The sequence below is a fragment of the Mus caroli genome, unplaced genomic scaffold (assembly GCF_978045245.1).
Source record: "Mus caroli unplaced genomic scaffold, Mus_caroli_1 scaffold_8, whole genome shotgun sequence".
Classification (NCBI taxonomy): Eukaryota; Metazoa; Chordata; class Mammalia; order Rodentia; family Muridae; genus Mus; species Mus caroli.
In genome coordinates this window covers 22,579,680-22,603,968 of record NW_028227263.1, presented here as the reverse complement: position 1 = coordinate 22,603,968, position 24,289 = coordinate 22,579,680, and the positions used below count along the sequence as shown (strand labels likewise).

Genomic DNA, 24,289 nt, shown 5'->3' with positions numbered 1-24,289 from the left:
ATCCACTCCTTCATCCATCTATCCATGCATCCATTCATGCATGCATCCACCCATCCATCCATCCATCCATCCACTCCATCCATCCACTCCATCCATCCATGCATCCATTCATCTACCCACTCCTTCATCCATGCATGCATGCATGCATGCATGCATGCATGCATGCATCCATCCATCCACTCCTTCATCCATCCATCCATGCATCCATCCATCTATCCATCCATCCATCCACTCCTTCATCCATCTATCCATGCATGCATCCATCCATTCATCCATCCATCCATCTATCCATCTGTCTGCCCACTCTGTCATCCATCCATCCATCCATCCATCCATCCATCCATCCATCCATCCACTCCTTCATGAGTCCACCTATTCACTTCCTCCTCCATTCACCCATTCAGTCCCTCTTCCACCCATTCTCTGACTCATCTATCAATCTACACACTCCCTCCTCCACACACTCCTCATCCATCCATCTACCCCCCTACTCCCTAGTCCATCTACCTGTCCATAAACTCTTCAACTTCCCATCCTACAGGTGGACATGTATGCAGGGGCCATCTTCATTCAGCAGTCCTTGCATCTGGATCTGTACCTGGCCATAGTAGGGCTGCTGGCAATCACAGCTCTGTACACTGTTGCAGGTATCATGGGGCATGGGTGATACTTAGAGAGTTGGTAGGCAGGGCTGTGGGCTACCCACTTATTCCTGATACAGCTTCTGTGACACACCATGGCTAGGACCATTTACTTACTAAATCTCACACTCACTCCACTGTCCTGAATAATCACATTTATAAAATCATTATGCAAAGGGAAGAAGGCTATTCAATAAGATGAGGGATTATTTAAATGCACCACAGATAAGCCAGATAAGGCAGATGGGATCATGTCTGTCATCCCAACACCCAGGAGGCTGAGGCACGAGGATCCTAAGTTTAAGGCCCTAAGTTTAGACAGCTCTATATTTTCCTTTTAAATTTGTGCTCAAGTAGGAGGCTTTCAAATAGCTGTGTTTTGACTAGTCACCTGTTTATCTACTCTGGCTTCACCCTTGTTTGCCTCCTCTTGGTGCAATTCATTCCACAAATGTATGTGCACATACACATACTCACGTGTGTCGTGTCAATCACCTGTGTGCCATTTGCCATAGAAAACTGGTATAGAAATAGACCTGTGAAACAAAAGTCTCTATTATAAAGCTGGTTGTGTTGGCTCAGGCCTATAATTCCAGAACTTGGGGGTCTGGGGCAAGAGTTTAAGACCAGCCTGGGCCATACAGAGATCTTGTCTCTCCAGAACACCTCCCCCATACCAAGAGAAAACTACTGAAACCAAATTAACAACATAACCCAAAACTTTTACACACACACACACACACACACACACACACAGAACTTCTAGTGGCTATGGAGAAACAAATCATGAACAAAGAACTCAATTGTCAATCTCAGAGTATATTGATAAATGCTATCAAGGGTGACTAAGGAGCTGGGGAAGCTCTTTTAAAGGAGCTTTTAAAAGGGAGGTCTCTTTGAAAAACATAGGATACTCAGTCAAGGGTTCTCAAAGGTGATCTCACAACCAAATTTAAATGACATGAGAAGTGTGGAGAGTTCTGAGCAGAGAGGAGGACTGGAGAGACTCTGTAGAGCCTGTGGGATGAGAGCACACACCCCCCCTCCACAGAATAGCTAGAGCGTCTGTGACAATGACAATGTGTCCTATCCACTGAGCTTCAGGGCTGCTATTTGAAGGCTTACCTCAGAACATGACTGCAGCCGCTCACTCTGAGGAGCCGGCTAGGAGGCAGGGAAGGGACTAGTACTCTGCAGGAAAAAGAAAGAAAACAAAACTTGCTCCAAGTGTCACAGAACACCACCCTACTCAGAGAGGAAGGGGACACAACTCAATGCACACAGAGGCCCCTAATGCAGAGAGACTACTGGAAGCCATGTGCTCAGAGCTGGAGGGGAGTGAGCTAATTGTCGTGTTCATTTCGTCTTTGTCTCGGCCAGTTCATTGAGTTCCTTGAATGAAGGAGACTGTCTCCTCTGTTTGGCTGGAGTTTCTATGAGGGCAGGAACTTGCCTCTTGGTGGGTACCCAGAGCCTGGTGTCACCAGATATTCAGTGACCAATTGAATAGAATGGTATGCCTCAGTATGGAAAAAAGAAGGGCTCAGTGGGTACCAAACTGTGGTATAGAAACAAGATGGACTCCGAGCACTAAACTATGAGCTCTCGTGACTTCTGCCTCACTTGAGAGAACAGCAGAGAGTTTGGGTGGGATTGTAAGCCAGGTCTCCCATCACTCGGGAGAAGGCTCCATTACTGATGCTCAGGAAGGGGATGTTAAGGATGCCACGCCCTTCTACATGTTTCCCTAATTGCCCAGCAGTTTGTCCTCTGGTGTGGTACCTTCTTAAAACCTTTTTTTTTTTTTAGGTTTATTTATTTATTTAAGTACACTGTAGCTGTCTTCAGACACACCCAAAGAGATCTCATTATAGGTGGTTGTGAGCCACCATGTGGTTGCTGGGATTTGAACTCATGACCTTTGGAAAAGCAGTCAGTGCTCTTAACTGCTGAACCATCTCTCCAGTCCACCTGAGGCCTCTTAAAGAGTACTGTTCTCAGGGCAACAAAGTCCCAGGGTTCCTAGAGGGAAGATGTGGAGTCCCATGCAAGCACGTCCACCCTATTCTTTTGATCACTGCAAGTCACTGGGAGCTGAAGATGAAGCAACACTGTGAAATGTTTGCCGCACAGAGGGACCAGAGGGTTACTCTGGGTCCTGTGGGAGTGCCTGACCCTAACCTCTGCTCTTCCCTACAGGAGGTCTGGCTGCTGTTATCTATACAGATGCTCTGCAGACTGTTATCATGCTTATAGGAGCCTTCATCCTCATGGGCTACAGTAAGTGGGGAGCTCTCTTTTCATCACTGTGATAAGCAAACGCAGAGATCAGGAAGCATATTTAGTTCCTACCTGCTCCTTCCTATTCCCGTGTGTGTGTGTGTGTGTGTGTGTGTGTGTGAGTGTGATTGTGTGTGTGCGCGCACGCGTCGCACATGCGACAGAGAGGTGGGAGGGGGAGCGGAGGCAGGAGATCACCTGTATGTTTGTGAGTGCGTGTGCAACATCAGGTTTCTTCTTCAGTTAGTTAACCTGCTCCACCTTAATGTTTTGAGACAGTCTCTCATTGAGCCCAGAGCTCACTGGTTTGCCTATACTGGCTGGGCTGCTCAGCTCTGGAATCACTTGTCTGCCCCTCCCCCAAGAATCTGGATCCACGCACCTCTCACATGGGCACCAGCAAGCCATACCCCCAGCTCTGGGTTTTACTATTTTTCTTTTTAAAAATTTTTTAAATTAAAATATAATTATGTCACCTTCTCCTCTCCCTTTCCTTCCTCCAACCTTTCCTATATGGCTCCCCTTACTCCCTCTCACATTGATGGTCTCTCTTTCTTTGAGTACTGTTATTATGCGTATAGAAGTATATAAGTACAACCTGCCGAGTCTTGTTTTGTTGCTTGTGTGTATACAGTTTCAGAGCTGACCACGTTGTAGTGGATAGAGATTAAACTGACTATTTTTTTTTTTTTTGGTTTTTCGAGCCAGGGTTTCTCTGTTTCCTTGGCTGTCCTGGAACTCACTCTGTAGACCGGGCTGGCCTCGAACTCAGAAATCCACCTGCCTCTGCCTCCCGAGTGCTGGGATTAAAGGCGTGCGCCACCACGCCCGGCAAACTGACTATTTTTTAAAGTGACGAGTGGATAAGCTTTTTTTCTGATACTGGTGTGGATAGACGATTAACATAAATCAATGAAAGGAAGGGAGGTGTCAAACTCTGACAGACAGTGATGTTTTTGACCTTTTGAGATTTGGACACGGAAGAGTAAACAGCAGAACAGTGCTTTCCTGTCACCCCAGTGTCACATAACATGTCAAAGCACATGACATTTGGACTCACGTCCACGTAAAATGCGATACAGTGACATGGGAGATCTTCGTTATCCTCCGTGTGTGTGGTGCATGCATGTATGTATGCATATTTGCTTGTGTGGGAGCACACAGGTAGGGGTGTGTGTACTTGCCTGTGGAGGTCCAAGGTTGACCTTCGGTGTCTTGTGTCTTCAAGTTTCCATATAAACCCAGCAATTCTAGTACAGCTAGGTTGCTATGGAGATTCAATCTCTGCCTCCTACACGCGGGCATTTCAGGTGGCTTGTCACGTACAACTACTTCATCAGCCAGGGAAACATAAAGAGACAGAATATTAGAAAACAAACAAAACACGAGGACTTGGGTCTAGGCAAGCGGCTTCAGACTTTAAACTGAAGCCATCTTGCCTCTGGCAGTGAAACTGATGATGTTTGTGGAGAAGCCCGAGATCGGGTCCTTTCAAAGACACAGGAAGAATTTGGCTTTTAGCACTGTGCAGGGCACGGGCTGTGTTTTGGACATATGACACCTTCAACTTTCAAATGATATTTCAAAGAAAGAACCACTGAGCCATACATGTGCTTCATGCTTCAAACAACAAAGATCACTTGCTAGCTTTTAGTCAGTCAGACTGCTTTGCACCCTGGTGAAGAAAAACAAAGTTCTTCCTTTCTGTTTTCTCTCCCTGTCGGAGTACATTTTTGTATGTCTGAAAGCACCCCTGTTTGTTGATCACTTTTGAAAACCGCCTTGACTGTATATAATGATCTTGGTTGTGACTTGATTTTCCAGTACATTGGCAGGGTCTCTCCTGCCTTCTGCACCACAGTGGGGAGGTCTGCTGTTCTCACTTCTCCTCTGTGTACCTCCGTGTATCTCCGTGTACCTCCGTGTATCTCCATGTACCGAGACCCACCTCATCCCTCCTTTGGCTGCCTTGAAGGTTTCGGCATTATCTCTTTTTTTATCGTTAACTTTTAACGCCTTTTGCTTCTTTTTTCTCACAGTGTGGCTGAGGCCGGCGCTGAACTTCTAAGCCCCTGTGCCTGGTTCCTCTACTCTTCCGTTGCAGCATTTCTAATAGGATATGTAAATGCGGGTTGTGTTCATCCTCATTGAGACTCTTGAGATTTGCGGAACTGTTATTTAATGGCATGTTTGACTTCTCATCTCTCCTCTTGTCTCCCTATCTCTTCTTCTTCTCCTCTTCCTCCTCCTCCTCTCCCTTCTCTTCTTCCTCCTCCCCTCCCTCCTTCTCCTCCCTCCTCCCCCTCCTCCTCCTCTCCCTCATTCTCCTTCTTCTCCTCTTCCTGGATGTTCTGGAACTTGATCTGTAGATCACGCTGGCCTCTGTCTCTGCTTCTCAGGGCTAGGGTCACTGCTGGTATTAAAGGTGTGCACCACCACACCCGGTTAGTTCCAAGTCTTACCAAACCCCCTATGTCACACCTCACAGCCTCTTCTTTCTATTTTAGCATGAGTTATCTCTATTTGCATGTTTTCCAGCTTGCTGATGGCTTCTTTGGCTGTGTTGTCTGCTGATGGAAGAGCGATTTGTTATCTCTGTATTATCTCCATTATATCCTTTCATCTTTTCTTCCTTCTCTTTCCCTCCTTCCCCTCTCTCTCTTTCATCATTCTCTTTCATTTTTCTGTTACTGGGGAACAAACCAACCTCCTTATGCTTGCTAAATGTATACTCTACCACCAAATTGCACCCCAGCCCCATTTAGCCCTTCCTGGTGTATCTCTGCTGAGATTGTCCCTCTAGTCATGAATATTGCCCACATTCGCACTGCAGCCTATATAACCTATTAATCACGGTTATTTTTCATTTCCTGTCTGACAGTTGCAACATCTGGGTCAACTCTCAGTTTGCCTTTATCACTTTGTTTCAAAACGGTAGGTCATTTTTCTTTCTTTCTTGGGCATCTCATTATTTCCTTTGATGTTGAGTAAATTGAATTTATGTTTGGATATGAGCATAGCTCTTTGGCCAGGTCATTAATGAGGGGCCAATCTGGTTAGGGGCTAAGCTGAGTGTAGATTTTTTTTTTTTTGATAGCTCTTTTGTACACTTCCACTTCAAATGTCTTGGGCATTACCTGTGCTGTGATGGAGTCTGGTCTTGCAGAGGGTTTTTGTTTTTTGTTTTGTTTTTATGTCTGTTAGTTTTTCCATAGCTGTAATAGAATAATTGACACGAAGAACTTAGAAACACGAAAGATCTGCATTGGCTCACCATTTCAGAGATTTCAGTCTGTCATTGTGGGGAGGGAGGGCCTTATGGAAAAGAAGTTTACATCGTTGCAGCAGGAATCAGCCAGATGACAGGAAATAGCCAGGTTGAGAGACAGCCACCATTCCTTGCTCATATATAGTCTGTGACTTATTAAATTTGATTCAAGAAAAAATAGAAAACCTTAGTAGTCTGTTTTCTAAAGAAGAAACCAGAATATTTGATACTACAAACTGTCCTAGTAGAATCAGGAAAAGGCTATTTTTATTACTTGATGCCATATGAAATATAAGCTACATTTACTGAAATCAAAGAGATGACATTATTGTTTACAGATACTGATATGACTGGCTGCTTAATGACCTGGAAAAATTATCTGGAAGGGGTTGAGTAGATGAAGATTAAAACTCAGAAACCATTATTTTTTATCCAAGTAGAGTTTTATTTGATATGCTGATAGCTCTTACACTGGTGCTACCAGAGTGTGGTCCATGGCCAGCAACCTCAGTGTCACCCCGGAGCTCATCAAAGGAATCCCAGCCCCAAGCCTGATCTGCCAAGTCAGGGTCTGTCCTTCAATCAGACAGAATCCTAGGCCCCGCCTTCCCTCTGGGCCACGGTTGGTACTTCAATAATCAACAAATGATTCATGAACTTAGGAAGCTTGAGCCCACTCCTGATTCAATTCTGTACTCAACTGCGCTATCTGCTGTGGTTTGTCTGTTCAGGTTCACTTGCTCCTCAAAAACTTTTTTTTTTTTGGTTTTTCGAGACAGGGTTTCTCTGTGTAGTCTTGGCTGTCCTGGAACTCACTTTGTAGACCAGGCTGGCCTCGAACTCAGAAATCCGCCTGCCTCTGCCTCCCGAGTGCTGGGATTAAAAGTGTGCGCCACCACGCCCGGCTCCTCAAAAACTTTTTTTTTTCTTTTTTTTTGGTTTTTCGAGACAGGGTTTCTCTGTGTAGCCCTGGCTGTCCTGGCACTCACTTTGTAGACCAGGCTGGCCTCGAACTCAGAAATCCGCCTGCCTCTGCCTCCCCAGTGCTGGGATTAAAGGCGTGCGCCACCACGCCCGGCCCTCAAAAACTTTTTAACTTCTTTTATGTGCTTGGGTATTTTGTCTGCATGTATGCCTGCATGTCTGTGTGTGTGTGTGTGGCAGTGGAGATGGGGTAGGGGGTGCATGCATGTGAGTGTGCTTGCATGACTGCATATGAGCTTGTGCACGTGCAGCATCTGCTGAGGCATTGGAGGCCCCGGGACCAGAGTTACAGATGGTTGTGAGCCTCTATGTCGGTGCTGGGTATTGAACACCATTCCTCTTAAGCACTCAAGCAAGTGCTCTTAACTGCTGAGCCATCTCTCCAGACAAAGGGTGGTGCCAGCTCTTCTGTATTCACACCCTTGGGCGGCTCACCTTTTGTCCCCATCCTGCTACCAGGACCACTCTACTATGCCACCCAGGTAAGGTATGGGGCACACTCTCCCCCAAGTGCCACAGCTGCTGATGAGTGGGGCCAGTTCTGCACAGCCCTTGAACATTAACATGGTCCCAGGCAGCAGCCTAAAGCAGGGATATCTACATGGCTTTTGGTGGTAACGTGGGCCACAGACATTGGCACAGACCCCTGCTGCTGCATGGCGAGGGACACAAACATGGCCCATAGCACCAGCTGGGACATTACCGTGGTTTCAGGTGGCAGCAGAGGCTACTCACACCAGGCTGCCCCTCACTACCCTCCGATTCCATTTCCACCTTTCTTCATAATGTTCAAACTGTTCCTTTCCCAACTCTCCACCACATACTTGCACTTCATAGTGGCTCCCCCTGCAAGTGGGCCACAAGGCAGAGGGGCCTCTGGTGTCTTCATCCAGGCCAAGCTGTGTGGCCATTTGTGGCAGGTGAGCCTCTCAACATTTCCCAGTTTTAAAGGTGGATCACAAACTACAGCGATATTAGCAGGACCTATGACTTTGATATCATAAGGTAGCCCAAGTTTTTTTTTTTTTAATTGAATTAGAGTTGTTGCTGATTGTGTGTGTGTGTGTGGTGTTTGTACACGTGTCTATGGGTGTGCTTGTTCATGAGCACACACGTGGAGGGCAGGAGTTGATGTCAGATGTCTTCCTCCATCTTTTTCTAACTTATTGTTTGAGACAGGGATCTCCCTCTGGACCTGGGGCTTACCCATTAGCTAGAGTATCAAGCCCTCGGGATCCACCCCTCTTCTTTTGCTATCCCAATGGTGTGGTTACAGATGATCACTATGTCGCCTGGCTCTTATGTGGATGCCAGGGATCCAAACTCAGGCCTTGTGTGTGTGAAGCAAACACTTTACCCTCTGAGCCATCTTCCCAGCTCCTTGCTCTTTGAATACCTTTGTGTGTATGTTCCCAGTTTCATAACCAAGCCATTCTAAGATCTACTATTTTATTATTTAACATCAGAGACCTATTGATGGATTGCTACATATATATATATATATATATATATATATATATATATATATATATGCTTTATACTGTGAATTCAGGGATAGTAGTCAGTCAGTGAGGTGACTCTGAGAATAAAGGCACTTGCCATCAGGCCTTATACCTGAGTTTTATCCCTGGCATTCACGCAGTGGCAGGAGAACACTGACTCTCACAAGTTGCCCTCTGATCTAACCCTGACATTCCACTATGGCATGTGCACACAAATACACCCGTTCGCCCGCACACCCAAGTCTCTGTGTAAACAGATAAACTTAACAGAAAACTATTCTGGGAAGCAATCTACAGCAGGTATGAAGACAAGAGAAAAAGGACAGACTAAGAACCCTTAAAGGGACACTGTTCCTCTGGAGTTCTGCTCTAACTAGGCCACCATCTGTCTCTACCTTGCTATGTACTCCATGGGGTTCTGGCAATCTTAGGCTTCCTCTGCTCCCTAGGTTTTGCAGCTGTTGGTGGAATGGAAGGCCTGAAGGACCAGTACTTCTTAGCCCTGGCTAGTAACCGGAGTGAGAACAGCAGCTGTGGGCTACCCCGAGAAGATGCCTTCCACATCTTCCGAGATCCATTGACGTCTGATCTCCCCTGGCCTGGGATCCTGTTTGGCATGTCCATCCCATCTCTCTGGTATTGGTGTACAGATCAGGTATGGGAGCTGGCTGAAGGCCTCTCAGATGCGTTGGGGTGGCTGACGTCCGCGGTGTGACTTTGCTGTATACTGTTCTCTGTTTCCCCATATATATCCTCCATTTCTTCCATCCTCTCCTCTATCAGTTGCTTTGGTTCTTGCTCTTATAAATGCTAATGGTGGATCTAGAGCTGCTGGTCACAAAGGTGTGTGTGTGTAAAACACTGCTTGATGTCTGAAAAGAGACAGTCATAAGTTCCATTATAAGAAAATAAGGAAATAAATTTGTTCAACAAATAGCCCAGACACTCCTGACACTTAGGAATCTAGAGCCCATATGAAGGTACTCTGCCCTTTTGTGTCTGGGACACAGAAAGATGACAGATAAGCATGTCCTGTGAGAGGTTAAGGGTGCCACTTTTTAAAAAGTACAGTGAGACGAAAGAAATCTGAGAGCACACAGGATCAAAAATAAAACGAATCACTCAATGGCCACAACTTCCATCACTCAATGGCCACAACTTCTATCACTCAATGGCCACAACTTCCATCAGCTTAGAATTGAAAAGCCACAGACTGAGATTGTCCTAGTCATGACCAGGGCTTTTGAGCTCAGAGGGGATGTATCCCTTGGGCCCCAACACTTGTCCCCTGGCTCAGTTTCTGTCACTATTTCTGCAGTCATAGCATTAGCAAACATTTTATAATTATCACCATCCTGACACTGTAACACCTCTGGTGTCTGTCTGATGGAGTCTCGAAGCTCCTTCAGAGAAATGGGCCTCAACATAGTCTTACTTTTGTCCTAAATTTGTGCACGTTGTACTGTGAAGTCTAGCAAAGCTTAGGGGAATGGTCCAGAGGGGGATAAACCCTGCCCTTGCACATTCTTCTTGTTCAAGGTGCTGAGTGAGGTCTCCAGTTAGTTAGGAAAATAGTTATTTTAGCACAAAAAGGATATTTTTTTAAAAAAACCAACAACAGCAAAAGCAGAACAAAAAGAAAAAAACCTATCATGCAAATTATGGCAATTATTATCTATGAGAGATAATTATCTATGTGTCAGACTCTATCCTGAGTTCTCCAAATACTTCTACCTAATTTCAAAGCTGTTCATTTGGTCAGTGAGAATACTTAAGGCACAGAGAGGTGACACTGGGTTCCCAGGTTCACACAGCCAGGTGGTGAGGAGACAAGCTTGAACCCAGGCTGCGTAACTCCACCTCTATGAGGTGACATCATCAAGGTGATGTCATCCTCCAAGAGCCCTACCTATGAGATGTCCAGGTGCAGCCTACTGGGTCATAGCAATCCCACTGGGGCTATCTTGGTAGAGTACATCTTTCCTTTGCCTCCTAAGCATTTATTTATTTTTACTGTGGGTCTATGAATGTTGGCCAGGATGTATGCTGGTGTTCTATGTGTGAACCTGGTTCCTGTAAGTGAGAAGAGGGCTTCAGATACCCTGGGACTGAGTGACACATGCTTGTGAGCCACCATGTGGGTGCTAGAAACTGACAATGGATCCTCTGCAAGGGCAGCCAGTGCTCTTAACTGCTAAACCATCTCTCCGACCCCTCCTTTGCATATGTGTGTGTGTATTCATATACAGGTATATATGCATGTTTTATATAATATACACAATACATTCATATATATGTATTTGTGTATATATGTGAAAAAAATGTGTGTGTGTGTGTGTGTGTGTATGAAGTTGTTCTACTGACAGATTTAATTGGACTGTCTTGAGTACATTCTTTTACCTAACTATGGTAGCCGAAAAGGTGGGTTAATTCTGGAGTGAACTGTAATTGACAAAGTCTAACTCTGGATATAATAGGGAGGGGGCAGTCAGACCAGGGGATAAAGATGAAGAGAGATGCTTTCTCCTAAGCAAGGACCCAGATCTCAGTCCCACCACTCCTACTGAGGAGCTATGCAGCCTCCGACCACCTTCACTATGTTCCAGGTGATTGTTCAGCGGAGTCTGGCTGCCAAGAACCTGTCTCATGCCAAAGGCGGCTCCCTGATGGCTGCGTACCTGAAAGTGCTTCCTCTTTTCCTGATGGTGTTCCCTGGGATGGTCAGCAGAGTCCTCTTCCCAGGTGAGGAGCAGAGGGGCAGAGGTCAGCAGTCCCTCTGCAAGTCTCAGGCTCTGGGAAATGGTCTCGTGATCTATCTACTGACTTCACACTGCTCCCCAACACTGACTCCGCAGACGAGACCCACTGGTGTGGATGCTTGAGGTCGTCTGCATTCATTCGTCATGCCACAAACTACTCTGAGGTCATGGTGGTTCCATGTGCTTATTCCCCCAAGACAGGTCACGTGCTGGTCCTTTGTGGTTTGAGCTCAGTATTCTGGTAACTTTGGCCTGATGGGACCCCTCCTGTGACAATAAATATCAGGGGGCATAAGTAACTCTATAGGAACACACACATGCACACACAGGCACACATGCACATGCACACGCACATGCATGCACACACACACACACACACACACATGCACACGCACACGCATGCATACACATACAACCGCCACCACACAAACCATAAGGTCTTCTTTTTGAGGCAGAATCTTATATGGTCTAGGCTGGCCTTGAACCCACATCTGCTTTTCAAGTGCTGGAATTACAGGTTTGCACCTGTATTGCTAGGTTTTTTTGGCTAGGTCTTTTTATTTAAATGCAGTCAAGAAGTTTATACACAGGGATAAACTGTATTTAATAGGCTGCTGTGGCCAGGGGCCTCTGGGGTGCTGTGGTGTCAGGAGCTAGTGATAGGCACATCACTAACCTGGGCTGTCCTGGACTGCCTGTGCTTGAGCCTCAGCTCTGCCTCTTAGGAGCTATGTGGCCTCAATCACATCATTTCACCTCTCTCCTTTGTTTTCTCATCTGTAAGATGGGTGGGAATGAGGTCTCTGTCAAGCAGACATGTTATATATAAAGAGCTATTAATTAACAGGAAAGTAATGTTATGGAATGGTGTGTTATCACAGGGCCGCTGGGGTCATTTAAAACTTAGTCGAACCAACTAATTTCATCAATGTGAACATTCTAACTCCCTCTCTGCCTCCCTCTCCCCCTCCTGCCCCGCGCTCCATCCCCCTCTATCTGTTCTCTCTCTGTGTCTCTCTGTCTCACTCTATCTATCTTTCTCTCTGTGTCTCTGTCTCTCTCTCTTTCTCTGTGTGTGAATGGCTGATCTCTGTCACTCCACCTCACTGTTTGAACCCATCTTACGGATCCTGGAGCTCGCTGACTCAGCTAGACCAGGGGGCATTGAGCTCTGCCCATCTTCATCTCCTCAGCACTTGCTTTACAGACCTGCACTGCGCTCAGCTTTGCATGGGTGCCAGGTACCCCAGCTCAGTCTCCATGCTTGCGCAGCAAGCACTTTATCAGCAGGCCACTCTCCTGGGCCTGGACACACTGTGGGAAGAACACTGCTCCCCACTGAACATGCTCTGTAAGTTTGTGTTTGAAGGTTGCATTTTTAGGAAAAGCCCTTGGTTAAATGTCTGTGAGAGGACCCTCCTCCTTCCCCATCTGCATAGAGAAGGGAACTTTCCCAGGGCAGAATGAAGCACACAGGTTTGAACTTCAGCAGTGGGAGGTTTCTGTGCCCCAGCAGTGAGGCTGTTGAGTGTTTTCTTCTCTAGAGTGGTTTCCTCTAAAGCCACAAGTCCTTGATTTTTCTGAGGGTTGTGATGTGCATGCATATGGCCTATGGGTATATATGGTTGTGTGTGTGTATATGCAGACACAATATATATGTGTTCAGGTACATGTGAAAGTTGATATTGAGTGTCTTCCTCAATTTCTGTCTACTTTACTTTTATTAAAGACAGGGTCTTTCAGTGAACCTGGTCTGATCTGATCAGGATGCCAGCGAACTCCAGGAATCCTCCTATCTGCCTCCCCACCCCTCCTCACTCCTGGGCTGGCATCACCAGTGTGTGTCACTGTGCCCAGTTTCTCAGGGCCCCATGTTTGCTCAGCAAGCATCTTACTGACTGAGCCATCTCCCCAGCCCAATCTTAACCCTTCTGAGGGACACATCCCAGTGATCTAAGGACTTCCTACTAAATCTCACCTTTTAAAGGACCTCCAGATATTGCCACACTGAGGACCCAAACTCTACACGTGAACTCAAACCACACCCTAGCCACAGCAGAGGTGCGTCACTGAGACAAACTAGAGAACCAGGATGGGTGGGCAATTTTACACTGGAGACACTAGAGAACTTCTCAGGAGAGGAAAGGATTGGGGGGAGGGGGGAGCAAAAGGGTAGGGCTGGAAAGATGGCTCACAGTGAAGAGCTCATCATATACTACCAGAGGACCCGAGCTCAGTTCCCAGCACCCAGGCTAGGCCACTCACAGCCCCCTGGAACTCCAGTTCCAGGGGACCCAAAGCCTCTTTGTGGGCTCTTGTAATCATGTGCACAGCCCATTTACAGACACAGCCATGGACATATAATTTCAAGATAAAGGTTTTTGTTGTTGTTGTTTGGTTGTTTGTTTGGTTTGGTTTTTCAAGACAGGGTTTCTCTGCGTAGCTCTGGCTGTCCTGGAAACCACTAGAATTTTCTCTGTAGACCAGGCTGGCCCTGAACTCGAGAAATCTGCCTGTCTCCTCTGCCTCCTTCGTGTTGGGATTAAAGGCTTGTGTCACCACCACACAGCTAAAGATAAAGTATTTAAAAAAAAAAAAAGATGAGAAAAGAGAGGAAAGATATTCAGGGTTTGAAACTCACGGAGAGCTTGAATCTAAAGCTAATGAGCAGCAGTAACTGAACCGTATGAGTAGCTGAGAAAAGCAGGATGGATGGGGGGGGGGGTACTTAAAAGCACTGACAGGACTGCACTGACAGGACTAGAGTGCAGCTCAGTAGTGGACTGCATGCCCAGTGTGTACAAAGCCCTGAGATCTAGACCCAACACCTGAGAAGAAAAAACTAAGTATTTTTTAAAAAGTAACACGGAGGGACTTCACTGTAGCTGTGAATAGCTGTCCCCCATCCTGGCAGCTGAGGAGATGAAGTCTGAGGTATGATTCTTCCTATGACTGGATAGTAGGTATCACAGTCTATTTGGCGTCCAGTAACAGTAGCGATATGTTCTTACTATGTTCTGTGTGATCATCCTTAGGTGCTAAATTTTTTTATTGGATATTTTCTTTATTTACATTTCAAATGTTATCCCCTTTCCTGGTCCCCTGTCCCCGAATCCCCTAATCCATCCTCCCTCTTCCTGCTTCTATGAGAGTGTTCCTCCACCCACCTACCCACTCCCACCTCCCCACCCTCGATTCTCTTACACTGGGGCACCTATTGAGCCTTCATAGGACCAAGGACCTCTCCTCTCATTGATGCATGACAAGGCCATCCTCTGCAACGTGTGCAGCTGGAGCCATGAGTACTCCTTTGTTGATGGCTTAGTCCCTGGGAACTCTTGGGGGACTGGCTGGTTGATATTGTTGTTGTTCTTGTGGGGTTGCATTCTTCTTCATCTCCTTCTGTTCTTTTTCTAACTCCTCTGCTGGGGACCCCACACTCAGTTCAATGGTTGGCTGGAACATCCATCTCTGTATTTGTAAGGCTCTGGTAGGGCCTCTCAGGAGGCAGCCATATCAGGCTCCTTTCAGCAAGCACTTCTTGACATCCACAATACTGTCTGGGTTTGATAACTGTATATGGGATGAATCCCCAGGTAAGACAGTCTCTGGATGGCCTTTCCTTCCGTCTCTGCTCTAACTTTATCTCCATATTTGCTCCCGTGAGTATTTTGTTCTCCTTCTAAGAAGGACTGAAGGGTGTTACATTTTTAATGTGTCTTAAATTTTTATCCATTGACCTATTTTTAAAAATCATTTGTGTGAGTGTTTGTGTGCATTTGTGTGTGTATGCATTTGTGTGTGCACACGTTTGCATCCAAGTGTGCCATGTCACCTGTGTGAGGTCAGAGGTCAACTTGCAGGACTCTGTTCTCTCCTTCTGTAATATGGCACCTTGAGATTAAATGAAGGTCCTCAGGCTTGCTGGCCCTTCGTCCACTTATGAACTATGTATGTGGGAGCTGGGATGGGGTAAGTATGTTTCTGTGAATGTGTGTGTGTGTCATGACATCCGTGTGGAGGTCAGAGGCAACGTGAGCTTTTGTTCTCTCCTTCCACCACTGGGAACCCAGGGATCAAACAGGTTGCCGGCACGGTCAGCACCATCTTGCCAGCCTTGTTCTAATCTTACAAAACAAAGATGCTTTTGCAGACAACGGTCAAGGCTAAATATTATGAAGTAGTATGGCATCATGCCAGTTCTACAGATTGGCAGAAAGCTGAAGGGGCATGGCCACAGCTTAGAGTTGAGGCTCCTTCCTAGTTCTCTTGGCTATAAGCTCATAGACCCTTCTAGGGCTGGCCTGGTTCTGGCACACTGTAGCTGGGCCTGGGCTCAGGACCTGTCTGTCTCACTGTGGGCTTACATTTCCTCCGTAGATCAAGTAGCCTGTGCGCATCCCGACATCTGCCAGCGGGTCTGTAGCAACCCCTCTGGCTGTTCAGACATCGCGTACCCCAAACTTGTGCTGGAACTTTTGCCCACAGGTAAAGTCCCCTCACCCCTATACTCAGTCCCCCGGACCACCCAGAAAGAAGGATACTGTCTGGGTGATAATCTGAGGTATGGATGACACGGAGAGCGATGGGCACCCCAAAGGCCAGAAGTTGGCAGGACCACAAAGTTTTGTCTGACTATGCCAATAGAAGGTCTACCTCCTCAGAGCTGAGCCATCAGGATCAGCTAGCTTTGGGCCTGGGGTAATAGAGTCCCAAGCGAAGACAGATGTGGCCATCAGAAAGCCCAAGGCCTATAGACCTCCCTTCTGCCCCCCAGGACTCCGTGGGCTCATGATGGCTGTGATGGTGGCGGCTCTCATGTCCTCCCTCACCTCCATCTTTAACAGTGCCAGCACCATCTTCACCATGGACCTGTGGAACCACATCCGGCCACGGGCATCTGAAAGGGAGCTCATGATTGTGGGCAGGTAAGGCCTTATAGGGTAGGACTCTGGGCAGTGAAAAGTCCAAATACCTAGCAATGAAGGGACTAGGTAAAGTCAAATACCTAGCAATGAAGGGCCAGGTAAAGTCAATGTACCCAAGCTGCCTTGGTCTCAGCTGCTGCTGCTGAGTCGCAGGACCTTGGCAGGAGTTAGTCATTTACTCAAGGGATGTCCTGTGCACACCGGTTGTGTTCTGGTATTAGAATAGTCGTTTAATATAATGTTCCAGTATTTGAAAAACAATCCTGCAGTTCCAGAACATAGCACTAAAAGATTTGCATCTGCTGGGATAATGCTAGGAGTGGAGACCAAGTCAGAGAGACAGTTAAAGCCCTTAGGAGTGAGTGTCCTGACTGGGAATGAGGAGAACCCAGACATTCAGAGGGGAAGCACCAATCTGCATTAGGACCTGAGGGGTAGTAGGAGGTTCTGGGTAACACAGTGGGGTGCTCTGAAGCTGAGTCAGGGATAATTTCTATTCCAAGACTCTTGCAAGTCCTGAAGTCCAGTAGGAGAGCAGAAATGGGCATCATGACAATGGGATATAAAACAGACATAGATAAGCTGCTCCCTGAAGCCCTGTCACATACGAGTTGCATGCATAGGGCTGTCTCAGCTGTGGTTCAGGGAAAGAGTCCTTAGACTTGACCCCAAATGTTAACCCATTAAAGAAAAGCCAGATATGTGCTGGACTTGGTCACTTGAAAGGATACCATTAAAGGGATATAAAGATTAGCCACAGACTGGAGAAAATGTTTGCAAGCCACATTACATGCTTAAGAACTTGTAATCGGGCTGGCGAGATGGCTCAGTGCGGAAGAGCACTGACTGCTCTTCTGAAGGTCCTGAGTTCAAATCCCAGCAACCACATGGTGGCTCACAACCACCCGTAATGAGATCTGGCACCTCCTTCTGGTGGGTCTGAAGACAGCTACAGTGTACTTATTTATAATAATAAATAAATCTTTGGGCCAGAGCGAGCAGAGGTCCTAAATTCAATTCCCAACAACCAGATGAAGGCTCACAACCATCTGTACAGCTACAGAGTGACTCACATCCATAAAATAAATAAAATCTTTAAAAAAAAAAGAACTTGTAATCTAGAAAATACGAAGCACTCTTAGAACATAGTATGACCAACCACCAAAACAATTGAATAGGCTTTTCACCAAGAAAGATGTAACAACGAGCCTGTAACAAGACGTTCAGCATCATTTACTACGCTTGGCACCACTGTTTCCCACTAGAATGCCAGGAACAGCCAGGCATGGTGGTTCACGCCTGTCACCCCAGTACCTGGAAAGGTGATGCAGGAAGACAGGGTTCCTATGCAGTACACATGGGACTATGACTGATTCCACTTAAAAACAACCCGATGGGCCCTTACAACGTTAAGCATAAACTTACCAAATCACTTAAAAGTTTGTATTCTTAGATTTGAGGACATATGTCCAGAGACCCGTATTCAGATGTTTATCCAAGTAGTTTACAGTAGCAAAGGGCAGGGGGCGGTTCTGCTGTCATCAGCTGGTGAAGGACAAGCAAAGGGAGAGAATGGTGTGTTCATGGCACATACGCTCACAAGATGCGGTGAAATGGTCTGGTAAAATAGCTCAGCAAGTGAGGATACTTACTGCCAAGCTTGATGGCCTGGGTACGATACCCAGGCACCCACCCCATGGTGGAAGAAGAGAGCCAATTCCTATAAATTCTCTGACTTCCACATGAGGTTTATACACCCTAAATGCTCTGCCTACAAAATCAATTCTTTTTAAAGATTCATTTAGTGTGTATGAGTGTTTTTGCCTGCATGTATGTTTGTGTACCATGTTTGTGTACCATGTGTGTGCCTTGTGCCCTTGAGGGCCAGAATAGGGCACTGGATCCCCTCGAATTGTAGTTACAGACAGTTGTGAGCTGCCATGTGGGAGCTGGGACTTGAACCCAGGTCCTTTGGAAGAGCAGCCTAAGCTTTTAACCACTGAGCCATCTCTCTAGCCTTGATGGTTTTCTTTTTTAAATCAATGAAATATCCTGAGGAGTTAGCACACACTTGAAATCCCAGCCCTTGGGAGGCTGAGGCAGGAGGATTCAAGGTCAGCCTGGGTGTGTGCTGTCCCTGTCTCTGAAAAGGAGGGGAGTATGAAATATGGATGGACCTCAGAGACCATTACACAGCCGAGGCAGCAGCTGAAGATCAAATGCTGAGTGGCCGAGGGCACTTGTAGGAGCTCCAGGGAAGGCTAACATGGAGGAGCAGGCATGCCCAGTTACTTAGCGGCAGCTGGAATAAACTGTAAAATGGGAAGGGGATATTTAGGCAGGATGCCTGTGCAGGGCTGATGGTACTGTGCAAATTCAGCAAAGGATACTGCATCGTACTCTTAGGTGGGGGGAGTCGGGGGCGGGGGACAGGTCTCATGTCTTACAGATCTTACAGCTCCGCGAAGCTGCACAATAAAGAGAGGAAAGCGGGTGTTCGGAGAAGCCAGGCCTGCTTTCCTCTCTTCTCACAGGATATTTGTGTTTGCCCTGGTGCTGGTCTCCATCCTCTGGATCCCCATTGTGCAGGCCAGCCAGGGAGGGCAGCTTTTCATCTACATTCAATCCATCAGCTCCTACCTGCAGCCACCCGTGGCCATGGTCTTCATCATGGGATGTTTCTGGAAGCGTACCAATGAAAAGGTAACTCTGGACTAGCGACACAACACCCGGTGCTGTCCACAAGCGCTGGGAGAAATGGAGGGGGAGTGGTCTGGCAGGGACCTGTGTGGGCTAGCCTTGTCACCAGGGAGCGAGAACCCTGGATGGGAAGCCACAGGCCGGGAAAAGACTAGATAGGTATTCTCGGAAGTGCCTCCTGTGTTTGTTCTTTTAACTCAGGGCCTCACTATGTTTTTTTTTTGTTTTTTTTTTTTTTGTTTTTCGAGACAGGGTTTCTCTGTGTAGCCCTGGCTGTCCTGGCACTCACTTTGTAGACCAGGCTGGCCTTGAACTCAGAAATCCGCCTGCCTCTGCCTCCCGAGTGCTGGGATTAAAGGCGTGCGCCACCACGCCCGGCTAGGGCCTCACTATGTATTTCTATTTCTGTGTTAAAATATCCTGACAAAAAACTTAGGGGAGAACTGAGCCTCCATTTCCAGGTCACAGTCCATTATTCTGGTGCAGTTAAGGTAGCAAGGACTTGGCTGATGCAGGTGATCACATAACATCCAGTCAAAAGTAGGGAGGAGGATGCGTGCACAGGCCCACAGACAGACCTGGTCCAGGCAGCCCCTCACTGAGCTTCCCTACCCAGGTGGTCTTAAGTTATGTCACCTGGACAAAAGTAGCCATTATGCTCAGGTTGGCTTCAAATCCGCAATCTTCCCGCCTACATCTCCTGAGTATGGGGCTTACAGGCGTTCATTACCACACCTGGCTTCCTGACACACTCTTGCCATTGACTGGGAAGCCAGATTAGAAGGGAATGAGTGTGCATATGTAATCAGTTCATTATAGCCGGGCATCTGCACCTGTGGGTTAAATCAGATTTAACCAACAGCAGGATAAAAATATTTGCAAGAAAAAAATTCCATGTCTCTACTGAGCAAGTGCAGATATTTTTCTTACATTATCATATAAATGATATAATATAGCAGCTATTTACATGATATTCACATTGTGCTGGCTGTTATACATAACCTAAAGATGATTTAACATACATAAGTGAATATGCATAGGTCATGTTCAAACACTATACCATTCTACACAAGGGATTTGAGCACCTGAGAAGTTTGTTATCCATGGGGCCTGGAATTGATCCTTCAGGATACCAAAGGCTGACTGCATTTGGAGAAGTTTGACAGGTTCATAACTCCACAGCTTTGCAATACAGTGAGCATCACAAGAAAGACCAGCCCCTGAGACGGCGCCTTGAACTTTTGCTGACCTCAGCATCCCTAAGATGACTTTCCTTTGGTTTGCAGGGTGCCTTCTCAGGCCTGATCTTGGGCTTGCTGCTAGGACTGGTCAGGCTGATCCTGGACTTTGTCTACGCACAGCCTCGGTGTGACCAGCCTGATGACCGCCCAGCTGTCGTGAAGGATGTCCACTACCTCTACTTCTCCATGATTCTGTCTTTTACCACCCTCATCACTGTGGTCACTGTGAGCTGGTTCACAGAGACACCCTCCAAAGAGATGGTACATTTGGGCTCACAGGCCTAGCCTCTTGAGACTCATCAAAAGAACAGAATATGGAACTCCAGGCTTAAGCAAGACAATGGAAATGTTCAGAAAGTCTGGGGTAGGGCTTTAGGGACATAGCTATGTAGAACTCAGAACTTGGACCCCATTTTTCAATTCTGCTATATGGGGAGCCAGGGAGTTCCTAGGGCCACACCCCCCAACCCCCTACCTTTATTTATTTATTTATATTATTTTTTTTTAGAACTGCCATTGTGTAAAGCCACAAACATTCCTGGTTCTTAGTAGTTCCTGTCAGCTCAGGTGCAACCTTGTCCTTGAACCAGAAGAAAGACTAAGCTAAAGGGCCAACACGTGGCTCACAGGGCTGTACCCTAGGGCTAGGACAGTTAGAGAGGAGGGCTGTCAGAAGACAGGGGAGCAAGCAAGAGGTGTGGTCGTTGGTTCTGAGGAATCGGGGAACCGACGCTGCTTGGAGGACATGATGAACAGTGTCCAACATGAGAGCTGAGGTGGGTGCAGGGTTGGAAAAAATAAGGAACAATGGCAGCTTCCACCTGTGTCTCATGGTCGCCTCTGCTTCTCAGGTCAGCCGCCTGACTTGGTTCACTCGTCATGAACCTGTGGCCCAGAAGGACTCAGCACCACCAGAAACCCCCCTGTCTCTAACCCTTTCTCAGAATGGGACTACAGAGGCCCCCGGCACCAGTATCCAGCTGGAGACAGTTCAAGAAAGTACGACCAAAGCCTGTGGCGGTGAGTTAGTTGCCTCTGGTCTCAGTTATAGAGCTTAAGAAGCACTGTGTGTTCCGGGGGATTCTGCCAGATCACAGTCTAGAAAGGGAGAAGGTCAGGGATTTCAGCAGCCCCTGGCTTTGATGCCTGGTTTTTCCACCAACTAGAGGGGACTCTTCAGAGACACAGTAACAGCAAACCCAGAGCTTACCGAGACTCCATGTAACCCCACACTGTAGGCTGGAACACTACAGTCATCCTTGAATCACTGATTTCAGCTTAATTCACCTTACAAAGATGTGAGTTAATGTTTTAAAATTTGGAGATTTCATATGAGAGTCTATATCCATTTCACGAACAGTGGGAAAATCTGGTGACATAAGACCTCCATGCTGACATGGCAAAGTTCTCTCTCATGATGTGACGATTCAGGTTGTCATATATATATATATATATATATATATATATATATATATATATATATATATATAAAGCCATAGATACTGACCTGTGTCAACTCAAGGTAAGAAACTCTGAAGATTCCCCTCCCCCCACCCTTGGAATTTTTTTTTCTAGTACTAGGGACTGAACCAAAGGCCTTAAGCATGCTCAGCCTATAAAATGAGAAACTCCAGGTCACATGTTTTAAAAACTAGGTGAGTGTTGTGGTCTAGGAGTTGCCTCACAAACCATGCAAACACTGGTCTCAGTCAGACATGGATAGTTTATAAAGCAAGCATCCTCTCCAGGACTGATCCATCAGGGCTGTGGTACAGACTTGGGAGTTGAACTGTGACACTTAGTGAAGATCTTACTGGACTTATAAGCCTAAAATCCACAAATATCTGTGCCAAGTTATCCACCAATCAGGATTTAGGGATAGAGGGATTTCCTTAGGATCATGTCTTTGTTGTACACTTATCCTGCTCTCATTGGTTGGGGCGTTCAACTGTGGCAGGGGATTTGTCTTGTCTAATATTTATGTCTTAACTTGTCTACCAGGATGGGACTTGTCTAACAGTCATGTCTTAACTTGCCAACTAGGATGTCAGTTACCCAGGCACACATCTCTTTCTGCCAAGTAGGATGTCACTTCCCAGGGAGGTCTTGAGAACTTTAACTTTACTGGACCCCTACTCAAAATGGAAGTCTTACTCCAAATAGTTTCTTATACTGGTGCAGGTGTCTCTAATGTTGGGCAGCTTACAAAAACAAATACTGTAAAGGGTCATATTACAGGTATAGGAAGTGCTGCTGGCTGGCTGGTTCTGGTCCAAGCTTATTGTAGCTAACTACACAAAGCAGTTCTAACTGACTTATGTTGTGATTGTTTTCCAAGGGCACAGAATATAACCGAACATGCAATCAACTTGGGCATGAGAAAGTTTCTTTTTTTTTTTTTTTTTTTTTTTTGGTTTTTCGAGACAGGGTTTCTCTGTGTAGCCCTGGCTGTCCTGGAACTCACTTTGTAGACCAGGCTGGCCTCGAACTCAGAAATCCGCCTGCCTCTGCCTCCCGAGTGCTGGGATTAAAGGCATGTGCCATCACGCCCGGCTATGAGACAGTTTCTTAATAACAACAGTAACAATGTGTGAGAAAGTTTCCCTATGACATTAGTAGCAGCAGGAACTGGCAGGCCAGCCAGGTAACAGTTACCTAGGCCTTTACCTTTTACCTGGACCTTAACATTTCATCTAGGCCTTAACAGAGAGCACATTTCTCTGTGGAAGTGAAGTCACTGCCATCATATTCAATGTATAAACTGGCTTCCCTGACTCAGGTGGATGAGCTGTCTGGACTTTTGGGAGCAGCAGAGTGTGTAGCCTGAGTGCCACACAGAGAGACAGCATCCTCCCAAAGTGCCCAAAGTCCTTCATCTTCCTGGAGGGCACTGTGATGCAGAGGGGAACAGATCTGGGTCCTAAGCCCAAACACAGCCACTACTTTCCAGTTATATGGCTTTGCTAAAGTTAGGGTAAGCCTTGATCTCTTCATCTGAAGACAGTGATATCTTCCAGACGTAAGATCTGATAGATACAGCTGTTCCTCGGTGCCTGAGAGAAATGGATCCCATGGTCCACGTGGGCACCAAAGGTATGAATGCTCAGGCCCGTGGTATAAACTGGCAAAGGAGAGGCTGGGAAGGCAGCTGTCAGTAAAGTACTTGCCTTGCAAGCATGAAGACCTGGATCTGATGCCCAGGGGAAAGCAGTAGGAACATGGTAGCATGCGCTCAGAATCCTAGCATCCGGAAGGGAGAGCCAGACCATCCCTAGGGCTCAAGGGCCAGCAGCTCCACATACTCGGGAAGCGCCAGGCCAGTGGAAGACTGTCTAAAAAAAAAGACAACTCCTGAAGAATGATGACTAAGGTTGTCCTCTGGCTCACACGCAGGCCCACACATGTGCACATGGAAATGCCACAGTCCTTGCACATAACCTATGTACATCCCCCTGTATATGCAACTCGGCTCTAGATTATCCAGAACACCCCATCCAACGTCAGTGCTGCATACACAGTCATTATGTGGATTATTTAGGGAAGAATGATGAAAAGGTCTGTACTTCTCTGGATATTCCTGATTCATGTTTGGTTAAACTACCAAATATGGAAGGCCAACTGCACCTTCCAGAAGAACATGAGTGCCGTATCTCAGCTCATGGACACATGTGGCTGATCCTCTTCTTCCTCTTAGGGAGAGTCGGTTCCCCTGTGACCTTCCTTTGCTGGGCTCTTTCTAGATGGTGTGTCTCCCAGGCATTCCAAGGTGGTGAGGGCTATCTTGTGGCTCTGTGGGATGGAAAAGAACAAAGAGGAGCCCCCAAGCAAAGCGGAACCTGTCATAGTTTCCTTGGAAGAAAAGCCCTTGGTGAAAACCCTGCTCGACGTCAACTGCATTGTGTGCATCAGCTGCGCCATCTTCCTTTGGGGATACTTCGCGTAACTCAGGGTGAGCCAGGAAATGACAATAAAGCTGTGTCTGTTTA

General features: G+C 46.7%; 1 protein-coding gene across 5 annotated transcripts in view; it reads left to right on the top strand.

Moving 5' to 3' along the window:
* Slc5a11 (solute carrier family 5 member 11) overlaps window positions 1–24,289 on the top strand; it is a 63,196-nt gene extending 38,907 nt beyond the window's left edge. For all 5 annotated transcript variants that reach the window (XM_029480116.2, XM_029480115.2, XM_085841342.1 and 2 more), the window contains 10 exons: window positions 542–647; window positions 2,841–2,921; window positions 9,125–9,330; window positions 11,282–11,417; window positions 15,815–15,922; window positions 16,212–16,362; window positions 18,897–19,065; window positions 20,349–20,564; window positions 21,155–21,323; window positions 24,044–24,289. In XM_029480116.2, the coding sequence (XP_029335976.1) occupies window positions 542–647; window positions 2,841–2,921; window positions 9,125–9,330; window positions 11,282–11,417; window positions 15,815–15,922; window positions 16,212–16,362; window positions 18,897–19,065; window positions 20,349–20,564; window positions 21,155–21,323; window positions 24,044–24,246 (1,545 nt within the window). In that variant the 3' untranslated portion in view covers window positions 24,247–24,289. The remainder of the gene's footprint in view (window positions 1–541; window positions 648–2,840; window positions 2,922–9,124; window positions 9,331–11,281; window positions 11,418–15,814; window positions 15,923–16,211; window positions 16,363–18,896; window positions 19,066–20,348; window positions 20,565–21,154; window positions 21,324–24,043) is intronic.